General features: G+C 37.6%; 1 protein-coding gene across 8 annotated transcripts in view; it reads left to right on the forward strand.

The window, feature by feature from the left end:
• The first annotated feature begins 773 nt into the window (after positions 1 to 773).
• Positions 774 to 16,675, forward strand: part of slmapa (sarcolemma associated protein a) — a 132,971-nt gene continuing 117,069 nt past the window's right edge. For 4 of the 8 annotated variants that reach the window (XM_039770810.1, XM_039770807.1, XM_039770812.1 and 1 more), the window contains exon 1: positions 777 to 2,051. In XM_039770810.1, coding sequence (XP_039626744.1) covers positions 1,854 to 2,051 — 198 coding nt within the window. In that variant the 5' untranslated portion in view covers positions 777 to 1,853. Of the gene's footprint in view, positions 2,052 to 16,675 lie in introns of all 8 variants that reach the window. The other 4 variants (XM_039770805.1, XM_039770803.1, XM_039770806.1 and 1 more) reach the window with 2 other exon arrangements.

The following is a 16,675-nucleotide window of genomic DNA, read 5'->3' on the forward strand; positions in this document are numbered from 1 at the left end:
GATGCTTTTCTTTTCAACTCATTGCATACACGCATATTGATGCTGCACATCCATAACTTACAATGTATATTTATTTTAAAAGAACTTATGGTTTTGATGCTTTCACTTCCAGTATGTAAAGGACAAAGTCATTGAAGTTCAGTGAAAACCACACTGGGACCAAGTCCTGGCACTGGTGGGGTTTAGGTTGCTGGGGATATTCTCACAATTTCTGAAGACAGTAATATACACCTAATTTAACTAAGTCCAGAGTATTTATGCGTCATCTCTAAGAATCATGATCTCCTCTTGGTTCAATGAACTGTTTATGAAGGCAACCAGACCCTCGGGGCGCCGTAGATTTTCTGAAAACGCAATACTGTACTTTCTTCCAGGTATAAAGCAACCAACAACTGAACTGCTCAAGTTCTATATTTTACCTGCACTGGTTACGTTTTCACAGCACAGAGAGGGCCTGCTTCTAAAATTGTACTCCAAGTAACAGCCCACGCTATGTATACCCGTATGCCTGCCTCTCTGTCACTCTCTCTCTCTCTCTCTCTTTCCCCACAGGTCGCTCTTCTGCTCACTTCTCACCGATTCCTGACATCAGAAAAGAAAAATGTGCCACTCCCCGGTTTTAATTGGCTTGCTTTCCAAGCACGCTACGTGTGATTGACTAAAAGCGTGTCCATCATTCAGTTTACCCCGCCCCTTTGTGGGACGTCGCCTGGGCGGTGTGCGCGCAGGGGGTTGCGCAAACTCAGTTTGCTCGAGGCGCTGTTGCCTCTGTGAGTGTGTGTGTCTGCTATTCAATATGGCGGTCATTACGAGAGGAGGGGGACAACTTGCGTGGATTTGCCTTCAGCCCTGCGAGAGGAGACGTTAATTTTCTGTGCGGTAGTCAACACTCAGTTATTAAAGACAAGCAGGGGAAACAAATGGCTTAGCGGCTACCCCTCTAGAAATATTTTATCTATATATGGAACACGCGAAGCTGCGTGGAGGGTCCGGCATGAAATTTCCGTGTCTGCTTCTTAAAGGAGGGGCGCTGTTTTGATTTTCGCGTTGGAAAGTTAACACCGTTGCCTGTACCTTTCCTTTCCTCGTGTCCCGTGAGAAGTGGGTTTCAGACGCCGCCTTGTTCTGAGGCCTGGATTGGGACATTTTCTTGGGGATATTTAAAGTTTGGCATCGCACGCCAGGTGAACGTGTTTCTAAGTGAAAACGGAATGCTGCGCTCTTCTTGATTGTAGGTGCAGCCTGTGGGGTGCTCGCTGTTGGGACTGGTGTTCTGATAACTGAAGGCGGATTCACCACAGCAAGATCAAACGAGACCAGCATTTTGGATTATTAACCTCTTCGAGTTGGCCTTGTAGGTGCTCCGGAAAATGAACGGGTAAAAGTGGCTCTCCGTGTTACACTCGCTAGGCCGGCCGAGGGGGCTGGTCCGGGTGGATTGTTATTCTCACCTGATTCGCAGGTGAAGCCGCAATGACATATCTGTAAGGTGTGTTAAAACCGGTGCTTATTCTTTCGCCAGGACCTTTAAATGATCGGCTACTTGCCTTCACACTTTATGTGCTTCAGAGGAAATCTGAAAGAGAGGTTGCTGCTCCCGCCGAAGGTTGCCGCTTGTGCTGCTGCTTCGATCCGGCGTGATCAATAATGGGCCTTTTGGCGGACGGACGGGAAGGTGGAACAGATATCCAACAAGCTGTCCGCTCCTAGTGCAACCCTTCTATGTGGCTTACAGCTAAATATACTGTCGTCATTCCGCATTTAGCAAGAAATCTGCAAGTCAGCCGGCCGCAGTGCCTCCTGAAACCTGTTCTTTCCCCTGTGCTGCTAGTGACGTGCCCCGGCTGTCATCAATGCCTTCCGCTTTGGCGGTCTTCACCTGCCGGCCCAACTCGCATCCCTTCCAGGAGCGCCATGTGTACCTGGACGAGCCTGTCAAGATCGGGCGATCGGTGGCCCGCTGTCGCCCGGCGCAGAACAACGCCACGTTTGACTGTAAAGTGCTGTCCCGGAACCATGCCCTTGTTTGGTTCGACCACAAGACTGGAAAGGTAGGCCAGTTGGTTAATGATCAACCTCTTTAGTGAAAGTTGCTGTTGACAGTCACTTCTGTTTGTAAGACTTGACAAGTGCACACTGGTGTGTTCACTGGAACATTAAATCCTTCTGCTTGTTTTTTTATTTACCTGCGTTTAAATCAAATATTACTTGGGAGGGGTGCCCATGGCAATAATAAAACAAACAAGAACCCCTAAGTGTGAACTTCAATGCGCGAACACTGAATCAAATAATTTTTTGATAACCTGTTCAGGAGGGTACCATTTTAAAATCTTCAATATTTTATCTGCCAAAAAGGATTTGAAATTAACTGCTTTGGTGAGCAGCAGGCTTCCACTCCAGACACTTTTCTAAATCAGAAGGGAATTGTTGTTAATGAAACATGTAATTTGTATTACTTGATAGTGTTGTCATTCTGTCACATGAGACATTGTTAATGCTGTAGATTTTCCTTTTCTTTAAATATTTGTATATCCTGTGTAATAGAGGAGATTTTTAAGCTTTGTATCTTATAGTAGATTCCTCACTGTCTACTTCCAGACAGTGTTCAGAAGCCATTAAGAAGGCTAACAGAATGTTAGGTTTTGTAGTACAATGTAGAGAGTAAAACTCAAAGGAGGTTGTGCTTAAGCTATATAACACACTTGTGAAGCTGCACTTGGAGTACCATATGCAATTTTGGTCTCCAGGGTACTAAAAAGACAAAAAAAAAAAAAAGAATCCAGAGAAACCTGAGCAGGCTGATTCCAGGTCTGTAGGGGATGAGTTATGTGGAAAGATCAGAGGTTTTTCCAGTTTAAGCAAAAGGAAATTAACAGGTGACATGATTGAAGTATTAAAAAATGATGAAAGAATTCATACAGTGGATTGAGAGGCAAGTTTTGCACAAATATTCAGAAGTTCTTTTTTACACAGAGATCCATAGACACATGGATTAAGTTACCAAGTGGTGTGGTGGACTGTAGGGCTTTAGGGGCCTTCAAAACTCTACTTGATGTTATTGTGGATAGTTTTGGTGGCCTTTGGTTAGGCTGAATGGCCTGTTCTTGTCAAAATGTTTTCTTATGTTCTAATGTTCAGCTAAAACTGAGGGATAGTACCATTTTAAAATCTTTTAATATTTTATCACCTTAGCACTAGACTAAGGTTTGCAGTTAGTTTCTGGGTCAGCTGCAGTGGCTGCAGGTTGGCACACCAGTCACTTTCTAAATCAGAACCCTATTTTTGTTGCTAGTGAATTGTGCATTTTCGTAGCTTGCTTTCATTATACCACTTGAGGCATTTTTTCATAATGTAGAGTTTCTTTCTCTTTATATATAGAATATTTTGTGTAATAGATGAGATTTTCCAGCATCCTCCACACCCCCAAGTGTTTTGTTAAACCTTTAAAATGACTACACACAGTTTCAAGTGGGACCAGATTAGCATTTGGTTCAGTTGTTAATTGCATCTGCCTGTTAATTAGTAGAAAGAAACAAAGACACAACATGCAGCTGTTTTAGAGCACAAGATGCAATTAAAGGTTAAAAATGGTACCAAGTGAGTAAGCTAAAACTAATTCAAAATAATGTTTCACTGGTTTAAAACTAACAGATCACCAGGACCAGGTAACATTTATCCCTGGGTGTTTAAGGAGCTTGGGTGTGTGTATAATATATATATATCTATATCTCATTGATGAATATTTTTAGAAAGTCACTCCTCATTGGACAAATTTCTAAGGACTGAAAAATATCAAATATAATTCCATTGTATAAACAGGGTTATGTGAATTTCCATGTAACTGTAGGCAAGCAGTATTAATATGTATCACAGGTAAGTTAATAGAAGAAATTAATAAGGAGAAGATTGAACAGCATATGGAAAGAACAGAGATTTTAGGGAACAGTCATCTTAGGTTCTGACGTGAGAGTTCATGTTTTACTGTTTTGCTGAAATTCTATGAGGAGGCAATGAAAGGATGCAATAAGAGTGGTGTATATGATAATGCTTGTTCTTTACAAAACATTTCATAACATGAGAGGATTGGCATCACACTAAAAGAATTGGGAGTTTATTTAGGGTATGGTGTGTAGATGGGTACAGAATTAGTTAAATACAGATCACAGAGGGTTTCTGCTGAAAGGAACCTTGTTAGAAGTAGGGAGATGCTAAGAGGGGTGTACCTCAGGGGTCAGTGCTAGGGTCAGTACTGTTATATATGAGATCTGGATAGGAATATGAGCAACAAGCTGGTTAAGTTTGCAGATGTTACCAAGCTGGAATCTGTTGAATCATTATGGATAAAATGGGACCGCATGCAGGCTTTGTCAGATTTGTGGCAGATGAAATTTTAATTTCAGTAATTGTAAGGTATTACATGTAGGAAGTAAACGTGTTAGATTTTAGTATACTATTGGAGGTCTGAAAATTGGTAGTACTCTATGAAGTTTTGGCCTCCATATTACAAAAAAGACAGCAGTGCTAGAATAAATCCAAAGGATGGCGACAAGACTGATTAGGGCTGAGAGGTGTGAGTAGAGACTGGAGGAGTTGAACCCTTTTTGGGTTAACACACTTGATTTGTTCCCGGGGGGAAATTTGGCAAAAAAAAAAGTGAATTGGTTTTTGAGGTGATGTGATTGAAGTATTCTAAATTGTGAGTAAAATTAGTATAGAAGGTTACTTTAAAATGTAATTAAATAAGAACATGGAGACAAAGTTGGAAATTTAAATGAAATTTTCACCCAAATGTTAGGAAGTTTTTCTATACACAGAGTGCCCATAGGCCTATGGAATAAGTTACCCAGTAGAACTTTAGGGACCTTAAAAACTAAACTTATTTGGAGGAATTAAGTGGACAGAATTGATGAGCTTGGTTGGGCCCCTTCTCGTCAAAAGTGTTTTCTAATCTTTAAGTAAAACTAAGGCTGGATATCATTTAAAAATTTTGAATCCCCCTTCCAATAGATCAGGGCTTAATAGGTTCTTGGTTCGCTGCAGTGGATGCAGAGTTATACTTCATCATTCAAAATCCTATGTCAATTCTTGCTTTTAATGAAACATGTAATTTTATGGCTTGACGGTGATTGTCAATATGCCACAAACGTTAATACTATAGATTTGCCTTTTCTTTAAATATTGGAATATTCTGTGTAATAGATAAGATTTTTCAGCTTTCATTATTTTTCCCCCCCAAATTTTTTTTTTTAATAAACCTTTATGATGACTACTCGGTTTCAAGTGGAACCAGATTAACATTTGGTTTGCTTGTTAATTGCATCTCCTTCTTAATTGGTAGAAAGAAACAGACACAGAATGCAGCTGTTTAAGAGTACACAATGTAATTAAAGATTAAAAATGGTACCAAGTGAATAGGCTAAAATGAATCCTAAAAATAGGTTTCTGTATATAAATTGCTGGGAGTGAAAACTGTAGCCACCGAGACCCTATCAAATGAATTTGACAGCCTTGTAGGAGACACCATATAGTAGAACTCAGCAGATCGTCGGACTGAAACAGACTTTACTTATCAAATAACCCTATATTGCTTTTCATTTTATAAACTGTTATAACCATTTAATTCTGAGTATCATTGTAAAAAAAAATCCTACAGAATATTGTTCAGACACAGTTAATCACTGTGATGTACACTCTGGGGAAAAAGAGCCTACGAAGATGAAAATTACAAGTGCTCAGGAGTAGGCTGATAGTTGAGAATTGATTAAGAGCACATTAGACCCAGGTAAAAAGTGGCAGAGAATAACATCCGCTCTAATCAATTTAAAATGCAAGAGAGTAAAGCTGAGTTTAAAAAACAGAGAGCGTTAGGTAAGAAACTAAATTATATTCCTGCCACAGTCCAAAGACATACAGGTTAGGTTAACTGGCGATACTCAATGGGCCTTAGTATCATCTTGTGATGGATTGGCAACCTGGCCAGAGATGGTCCCTTCCATGCACCCTTTTCTTGCTAGGATTGGCTCCAGCTTCCCTGTGACCCTGCTCTATATAATCAGATTACAAAAATGGATAGATGAAAATTGTTGCATGGTGACAATATGGAGAAGAAAATAGTCAGTCACAAGCTCTTGAGTATCTGAGAGGTTGATCTGTAGGAAAGAAATGTTAACAGATAGTTTGGGTTGTTGAAAAGCTTACTTTTATTAGACACAATTTTTCATAAGATAAAATGCTGCCCAGGAAGACAATATGGTTTTTCCAAAAATGATGGCTTATGGTGGCTCATTTAGGTCTTTGCTAACTGTATTTGGAATTTAATATTTTGGGGAAATTAATTCATAAATCGCTAGTAAAATATTGAGGATAAGTGTAACTTATGTAATATTGAAACACAGTAGATATATTGATAGATAGATAGATAGATGTTATTTTGTACATATATACATATATAGGATTTAAGAATACTCTTAACTTTTTCATGCATCAAAAATGTTTTAGGTTTATTCCATGGTGATTAAGCTAAATTTAGCAAAATATTTCAAACATTGAGCCTTTATCAGGTTTGTATAACCAGCACACACATGTTCTTGGGGCATATGTCGAATTGGTAACAGAGGTTCCATATCTCTATCCCGTGTACAGAGTAAGTAGGTTTGTAAATATTCTGTTTACATTATACTTAAATGTATTACAAAAGAGTCTTTTCCAGGGATGTACTGCAGTTTTTTTTTTTTGTGTGAATCTCTTAGTCGAAGGGGCATAATTTCCCCAGTTTTAAAATTCCATATGTCACATACACATGATGTATTTACTGACTCGCTACTTTTGGCTGAAGAAGGTGACAGGTCACAGGACTAAAGATAGTATGGTCAAAGTCTCCTAAAGTAAATTTAAATAAAAGGGGAAGATAGATATACTGTACATACTGATAACAAGTATTTTATATCTTGTATAAAACTAACTGTAATGTGACAGTTTCTTTTAACACTTTTCTTTTTTAACACACGCTAGCTAACATTATTCAAAGTATTGTCTCTTTTTACATGCATTTTTATTACTCTTTTTAATATTTTTTTTTTTTGGTATCGGTATACTGCTGCTGGATGATGTGAATTTCCCCTTGGGATTAATAAAGTATCTATCCATCCATCCATCAAAGTAAACATTTTTACAAAAGGCAGGGCTTAACGTTGACATAAATAATAATCGCACGTGGTAGTAATACTGCTAATACGTTTTCAATTAGCATAATCTTATCTATACCAGAAACTTTTTTTTTTATTAGATTTTTAATTAAACTTTTAATTGTCAAATTGAAGACCTGTTGGAGAGATAATAAGCAAAAGCTGATACATTTTAAACATTGATCAGAAGTTCAATTGCAAGAATAGATGATGTTTAAAGCCAAAATAATACAACAGTTGAATCATTGAAAAGTAGTTCTAAGGTATCTTTTTGGAAAATATTTATTGTTGGACGCCAACTGCATTCATTTTTGTTGAAAGTATCAATTTTGTTCTCTTCATACATTAATTATTATTTTCATTCAGTATACATGAACAATAGTACTCCTCTGTTTAGACTTCTACATTTAGTTTATTGTAATCCAAATTCTTCATACATCAAATCCTCACGTGCACACTTTAAAGACCAGCAGGCTGTGTCATTTAATTATGTTCTAGCTGATTATATATGCAATTTATCCTTATTTGTGTTATTTGCCTTTGTGAAGTAAATGCACATGTTCAGCAGTAGTAGTCTAAATAGGAAGTCTTTTTCCCAGGCTTATTGTTGCACTTCATCATGTGCAATCATCTTTAATAACGCTTCTGTTTATTTCTGGGCGATTAATTGATCTGTCAGTGTTAATCTGACACATCATTTATGTGCTTGTTGCAGAGAGAAAGAAATTTTAATTTTCTCTTGTCAGGTGTAATATCCCATGTGCAAGCAAGCTAAATAAGGCATTTTAGTGTATTTTGTTTGAAAATGTACCAGTCGTTCTAGTTGTGGCTGAATTTTGTATGATGCATAGATGCACTGTCTGGTATTTGTGCTGTTTTTATAGTTGCATGGGTGGAAGCTGACATTTATTTAACTGTACTGGATGAATTACTTAAGGATAATAATTTTTGTTCTTTGATCTATCCAGCACTTAATCCATTTTTAAACCTGGTTAATCTAGTTCAGGATAGGGGGGACCGAAGGCTATTATGATACAGCTCAAAGCAAGAACCATTATTGCTGCAGGAATATCAGTCTATTATACTTATTTTTTTTTACTGTAGCATTAATTGAAGTGTTTTCACAGTAACTATATGATTTGTATTAAATGACAAACCTTTTTCTTATTTGCATCATTGCAGCTTATTTATGAACTCCTGTTTATTCTTATGTAAAATTAATGTTTTTTTTGTTTTATATGTATTTTATTGTAAAATATTTTATTTTGTAATTTATTTTAAAAATATTGTAAGTTTGTACCAATCTCCAAATTTGTAAATGGGGAAAATCTACTTTAATATCTGTATTAAATTACTTCTAATCCATAGAGTTAGATATAATTCAGTCTAAAAACATTACACATGCCAGAAGCAACTGCTATTGCACATATTTGTAACTGCGGTGAGCCTTGAAATCCATCTGTTACACTGCTTGCTTAATCATTTTCATGATTTGGTAGCTAAAGCCTATCACATAATCTGAACTGGATAAAGGGGACTCGATAATATTTCAAAATTTAGTATGCCGTAAGTATTTTTGTGCTAACCCACCTTAATGGATGGATAAGTGTCTGTCTGGTTGCTATTTCTCTGTCATTCCAACAGATGGTGCATCACAGACATCTGGAGTCATAAAATGCATTGCATCTCTTATTCCAACAGATGGCGCATTACAGTCATTACACTGCTTTTAAGAATCCCATACCAAATGGCATATAACAGAGACCAATGCATTGCATGGTGTACTGCAAACTGTTAGCTCTGAGGTTTATGTTGATTACTTGGATTTCAACCCTAGCACAGCTAGTGTAATGTGTAAAACTAATGAATCCTGACATTTTATTAGAGAAAGTATTATTACTAACTAATCAGAGAGAGTTGCAATGTGTTGCATGTAGCTTTACACATTTAAGTAAGGGTGTCACTGTAATCTGTACGTGTTATGACAATCCACCTTAATAAAAGGAAAAATGTTTGTGTGTCTGTCTGACTGCTGTGTCTCTCTCATTTCAGTAGATGGCACATCACAAACATTTTTAGTAGTAAAATGCTTTGCATTTGTCATTCCAACAGATGTACATCACAGACATTAATATCACTGCTTTTACAAATCCCATACCAAATGGAAGATGACAGTGACATATCCACTGCAAACATTAAAGCTGTGACCTCTGTTGATAACTTAGATTTCAACCCATCTTAAATGGGCACACAACTGGTGACCTTATAGGCCTGGTGCTAGATAGGAATCAGTGTATCTTTTGACTTAACGCACACACCCATTTATTCAGGGAATTTTAGTTTCCACCGTTAACCGAATGTGCATGTCTGTGAGATATGGAACGCACATCAATGGACGCAGTGATAATGTGCAAACTCTACACCAATGGAGTCTAGACCTGCAAGGCACCAGTACTAACAACTACTCCATAACACTGCCCAAAATGATGCAAAAATGAAAAGTTTAGCTAAGACTGAAGCAGTTAACATTTGTTTTTTGTTTTTGATTTAAAAGAAAATTGCTTCCTAAATGCAGAGGATTAACAGAATTAGAAACATACTATTAAATAGTCCAGAGATACAGTCCTATTTCTTCAGGTATAATTTAGCATTTCAAATACATCAGCGTTCTTGTTTGAAGAGAATATTTGTATATAAAAAGTACTCACACCCGTGGATGTTTTCACATTTTATTACTAATATAACATTGAATTACAGAGGATGTAATTAGGCTTTGTTGACACTAAGCAACCTGAAAAAGACTTTAATGTTAAGATGACTCCAGGACATTAACATTGTTGTCACTAATCTATTAATGTGTAGCCTTGGCTTAATGCTTGGGGTCATTGTCTTGCTATTAAGCAAATCTTCTTTCAAGGCACAGATTTCTTGCGGGCTGCATCCGATTTTTTCCTCCAGGAGTTTCCCAGTATTTTGCTGCATTCATTTTACCCTCACAAGCGTTCCTGTGGCTGCTGCAGTGAAGCACCTCCACAGGAAATGCTGATGCCATCACCGTGCTTCACAGTGGGAATGGAGTATACATGTATTATTTTTTAATAATGTACAGTGTGTGGCTTACACCAAATGTGACATTTAGTGTGATGGCCAAAATGCCCAATGGTGAGACCATATGAATCAAAATCCTAGCCAAGATGTAATGTATGCTTTTTGTTTTTTTCCACTCTCCCATTAGGCTGTGACTTCTGAAACACCTGGGCAATAGTTGTTGTCTGCCGAGTCTCAATCACCATAGTCACTGGTAGCGTGAAACTCCTTCAGAGTTCTTAGAGGTCTCTTGGTGACCACCCTCCTTAGTCGTCGTCTTGTGTAGTCACTTTTGTTTTTATCTTACTTGGATATTTTCTCATATCCATTTTATGATGTGTGCTTTTCAGTTGCCTTTTCACACAGTTGCTTGGAGTGTTATCTTGTCTTCATTGTGTAGATTAGGCCACCATTTTGATTCAGCACAGGTTGGAACTTCATATAAAGTGCATTTATACCACAGTCAATTGAAACCCCATACTGATGATCTCCATTGAACTAATTCTGTAACTTATAAAGCCAAGTGCATACACCAGTGATGGTTTAGTGTTGTCACATTAAAGAGGTGGAATAGTTATGTGATCAATTATTTTGTATTTTATTTAAACTGCTTTGCAGAGATCTGTTTTCACTTTGATATTGAAGTCTTTTTTGTTGATTAGTGTCAAAGAAGCCAAGTTAAATCTAATCTGTGACTCAATTTTTTTATAGCAAAAAAAAAAAAAAAAAATAATTGAAAACTTGCCTGAGGAGTGTGTTTGTGTCTGCTTATGTATGTGTATTTATTTATGTACCAGCTGTAAAAAGCCCAGGGTCCTAGAAACTATTGAAATCGTCAGAAAAAAAATTGAAATGTAGAGATGTCAGGTAATTGAAAGGAACTACTCTGGTCATCTTTCTCCTAGGAGGATTCGTTTTGCCGACGTGCTCACCTCGCTTGTGCAATAGCGGTGGGAGGAAAAGTAAAAGGGATTCCGTTTTCCCGATGTTGGCGGCTAAGCGACTTTTTCTTTCTTCTGAGGTTTTGTTTTGCTGACGTGCTCGCCTTACTTGTGTTATGAGCGTCTAAGCAAGCTTTCTGTTTCCTCAGAGGCGAAGCCTTTACCCTGACTCCACCTCTCACACACATTTTCATGCATAGACGTTTATATGCAAGATATATTAGATTGTGTGTGTCAGATATTTTTTGAAGTTTGATTCCTTATCACTTTGACATTGAAGTCATGATTAATTTTACTGATGAACAGTCATATATTTTGCTAGTTTGAATGTTTGCTTGTTCAAATTTGTTATTTACAATACATAAGCTATGTTCAGTTATGTATAGGACATAGTTTTATGTTTGTGTTTATGGCCTTAATGGTACGCGTAACTAGAATGAATACTTGCTGTTTATTAAAATAACAACAAAAAGCACTTTTTTGACTAGCAATCTGACTTCATTCATGAGGCTGTCTGTAATTAGTAATATTATTGTGAGTTCCTTTCAGCTTAGCAGAGCAAATGGTGCAGAACCTGTCGGCTTAAAAAGGTTGGTGGTATTTTAGATGTGCAGTTGCACATTTTTGAGGTAGGTGTGTCAGGAGTTAATTCACCAAGCTGAATGGATTTTTATTGCATATGGCGTTTTTATTCTTTTCTGCTGGTTTTTAATTTTTGATTTTTTTATTGACTTTGAAATAGTAAGGTAGTTGGTAACTTAGGGGTTCAGTCTTGTCACATTGAGCAGTTCCTATGTAATTCTTTTGGCTGTACCTTTGTTTATAGAATGGGAACATTTTATGATCCACTGTAATATTACATTCATAGCAAACATGTCAAACAGACAAAGTGCAGGTCTTTAATTTTTAGGATACGGCTCTTGCTAGTAAATGCCTTAGTAAAGCAAAACTCAAGGTGCAAGATTATTGCATAGCTATTCTTAGGGTATAAATAAAATGCCAAACTAATTAAGAAGTCAAGAAGGATAAGAGACATAAATTAACATCGGCTTAAGTGATTGTTTGCAGTGAAAACTTGCAGAGACTCTAGACATCTAGGAACCTATTCAAGTAACATTTATGTTCAGCCACATGAAATAAATAAGCCCTGTGTTAGGTTTAGGCACAATTGAAATTAATTGAAATTCTTTTCAAATACCGCAGCACTCTTTATTGTGATTTCATGTCAGCATAGTAACCTTGTGTCAAAAGTAACACTCGCACAGTATTACTTTGTAATATTGGTTTATTCTTTCCTGTAAAAAGAATTTCATACACATCTGGAGACTTGTTGCAGGTGCCAGCAGGCATTCATGTATTCCAAACAGGAGATCAAGTCTTGCAGTCTGTATTTAATAATTACTTTCGTGAAAGAACTCTTGTTTGCTGACACCATCACTGTTTTCTTCCTTGTTCCTAAAGATATGGCATATCCTTTGATTGTGACTAACCAGATGAACTCCTGCTGAATGTGCATTTGAAATTGCCAATTGGATGCAGTTCAATGTATTCTTAAATAATTCATTGTCATTTGCAAGATCAGGCTACTGTTTACATTTACCAAGAACCAAACAGAAGTACCATGTAGTATAAATGTATTGCTTAATACATCTAAATAATAACTAAATTGAGAGTTTAAATTGTGGTTACATTAATCTAAAACCAGCTTTGTGGAGAGAAAATATGTATGAAATAGAATGTTACTGGCTGTTTGTCCCCATGCATCCAGCCTTGCCATGGGTACTCTGCAATACGCACCATAAAACAAGCCAGTGATGACTGTGCCAGGCAGCTTTTTACCTGTTCTTCCTTTAAAATTTCTGAGTCTTGAGTCCGGATGTTTGAGTGTGAGGTAAGCGGAGGGCATCACAATTGTTATTCATGCTAATAGCCTTCCCGCCTTCCACTGGCATGCGTAGTGACTGTTTGGCGTTGGTGTTTGGTGTTACTTGAGGTGCGAAGGGTATTCACTCACCTGTATATACGACACCGGATATGTTATACCGCGTGGTTTGCGTTTTCTTAACTCTTTGAGGGCTGAATAATTTTTCCAAAAAACATAGTTTTCTGAAAAGCAATGGCTTCACACAGAAATATGTAACATAACACAATATAAAACATCGTTGTTGCATGCTGTGGATGCCAGTTTGCCATGAATGTGCGGTAGGCTTGCTGCCAGGCTGTCTTTACGTGGCTGGGGCAGTAGCAGCTGTCACTGTCACAGTGCATTGCAATCTGGATTCTACCTCTTATCATTGTTAAGTGGCAGTGCCATAGAAGTGTCAGCTACTTGAACCTGTGCCGGCACCACAGATAGCTGGAGACCAATCAACTGAAACCAGAAACTCACATTCAAAATCAGAGTCCAACAAGTCATAGTCCAATTCACAAAGAATAGGCAAAACGTCGTCGCCGGAATATTCTGCTTTATGCATCCGCTTTGATCTCTCGCCAGGGGTCAGGGCCATTTTTGCCGATGTTTGTGCCTTACTACTCATGGGAGTGCAGGAAATCTCAGTCAAAACCAATGAAGCTAACTCTCCTTCTACCAAAGAGACTCCAAATAAAACACAACGGTTGGTTTTGTCACCGTTTACAGTTGATTGCCATCGTCAACTCCTCCTTTTGATAAAAGTTGACATCAGCCCTGAAAGAGTTAATGTAGAGTTGAAGATTTATTTTCAATGTCTTATTAGTTTTGAGTGAATTAGTTATCTGCACCTGTATCCTGACTGCGTTGCTGGTCCTGATCAACGAGGACAGGATTAAAGAGACCGGGTCTCTGCCTAAATGATACAGAAATGGAGTGGCTTTGGTCAATATTTCTTAGAAAAACTTTTACAATAGAGCGGCTTAATCTGTGATTAATTAAGTATACAAAGTAGCCTTGTTGATAAATGGGCTCCTGGCAATCCTCCCTTATAAAGGTTAGAGCTGCTATTAGGGTCTGTGGCACTCTTGGCATCTAAGCTTACCAAAAAATAATGTATAATTAAATATGGTCCTTTGTTAAAAAAAAAATAAAAAAATTTCTGAGTCTTTTCTGGGACTTAATATGTGGATTATGTAACATTAGTAACATAACGTTTTTCATGTCTTTTTTGATCAATGATCACCATAGATTCCTATTATATCTGAAATTTTATCTCCATTCTGCATGAAAACACAAAGTTAATATTTTTTCTTGGCTGTAACTGCAAACTGCTTACTACAGGGTAAGTAAAAATACAATTTTACTATTAACAGCATACAGCATCAAGTGAGTTTTAGCTTGTGTTTAAAGTGACTGTATTGTATCTGAGGAGGCCACTTGAACTCAGTGGAAGTAACGCTGACATTTCCCTTTGGGGTAAAGTTTACCTAATCTTGTTGCATGCGTCAATTGCTTTAACAGTAATAAGAATGCAATCTTCCTCCATCGGATATGTTTTAGCCTAAATGCTGTATAGCTCCCAAGTTAAAAAGTAAAATAAATTTTGTCAGGGCATTTAAGTTAACTTTTCACATAAAACAGCCAAAGATGCACTTAATAAAGGGGTTAATTGGATTTTCTGATGCACAGTCCCTTGCAGTTTGTGCTAATTAGTACCACAACGCAGAACTCTTGGCACCAGACTAAACACAAGTTCTGCTAAACTTCACCCATCGTTTTGCTGCAGCCGAGCTCACAACAGACGATAATCTCTAGAAATAAACATACTGTACTAATAAGACTCCTCAATTCGAGAACTTTATTGCATTTGACTTGGTGTGTTCAAGGGGGTATTTATGACCTTTAACCTTGTTTTATATTTGTGTCATGATATCTATATTTATGATTTTTATCCTGGAGGTTGTCATGCTTTGTCTTGGGTAGTTTATTTATGACTTTGAGGTGCACTGGTCTACAGAAGAGAATTTCAAGGCCAGCTGATTTTATCCAGCGTAAGACATTTGACAAATGAGAGGAAACCATTAAAATCCATCAAGTTTGTTTGGCTAGCTAATAGCTAAGCTGTCCTAAGATCTCATCCAGATACGTCTTAAATGTTGTCAAGGTTCCTGTTTCAACTACATATCTTGGTAGTTTCTTCCAGAGTCCCACAACTTGCGGAAGGAACTACTTCCTGGCTTTAGTTTTGAATGCAATTCCCATTAATTTCCACTGGTGTCCCTGAGTATGCGATTCACCCTTAAGGGGCAGTTTATATTTCACGCTTAGAATGCTTACGCGCATGTATCCTGGCTGCCACGTGTTCCCAGCCTTTTTTTTGACACATCCTCTGAGCACGTCGCCAGGAATTAATGTGACGTGTGTGTGAGTTGCAGTACTGGGGAAAAAAATATGGGTGGCTTCTGTGTTAAAGTTTTTGTATGTGATCTCCGCATCATTGTTCACTATCAGTATGTGACAGCAGGCTTGCAGCTGTTTCAGGATCATTAGTGTGTTTGCTTTGATGTTTGATGAATGGCTCAATGCAGTGAAGTAACTCCTCAAACTTAAATGCTGACATATAAATACCTTCATTGTGCATTTCTTCATCTATTTCAGTATAAGCATCACATATTCCCCATCATAATGACGAGATACACTTAAAGGTCTCACATGCATCTTTCTTCACACAACTCGCAATACGGTGAAACTGGATGTTGTTACCTCACCGTGATGATTTCTCTCACTGCCACCTGGTGGAATCCTCCAGATTTACTAAAAGTGCACATACAAGTTTAGTTAGTATGCTGCTTGTGTAGCAGCAGCGTCCTTAAGCTTACGCATCATGTACATGTAAATTGAAAGAATTTGACTGAATGTACTTTATCATTGTCTTTGATTAGTTTGAAGACCTGGATTAGGTCCTTACATGGTCTCCAGTTTGAGATTTAACAGGATTAATTATTTGAGTCTTTCAGATTATGACGTCCTTAAAACCTGGGACATACCTAGATGGTCCTTAAATCCTGGGACATACCTAGATGCTCTGTTGTAGTACAGCTTCAAGTGCTGCTATGTCTTTCTTGTAGTGTGGTGACTTGAATTGCACACAAAGCTGCAGCTGTGTTCTCATTGGTGCATTATATAGTCTAAGCATAACATCCCTTAATGTATAATCAGCAATTTTTACTATATACCCTTAAAATGTATTTGCCTTTTTTAATAGTTTTCGTGTGTTGTTTAGGTTATAGTTTCTTAAAACATTTGGTCATGAGGGATTGTGACTTAACGTTGTATTCAGTAGGAAAGGACCGCAAAGTCACGCACGATGGGTCGATTCAGGCAATCTAAATAATAATGACTGTCACCAGTGATTATTCAAGGGGGTCTCCCTCATCCTCCTGAATCAATGAGTTGTCATGGACTGGGGTCTCAAAGACACAAAGGAGGGCAAGATTGGGTTGTGGGAAAAAAAAAAACTTTAAGAAACATGGGCTTAGATCATGAAAATT

The sequence above is a fragment of the Polypterus senegalus genome, chromosome 12 (assembly GCF_016835505.1).
Source record: "Polypterus senegalus isolate Bchr_013 chromosome 12, ASM1683550v1, whole genome shotgun sequence".
Lineage (NCBI taxonomy): Eukaryota > Metazoa > Chordata > Cladistia > Polypteriformes > Polypteridae > Polypterus > Polypterus senegalus.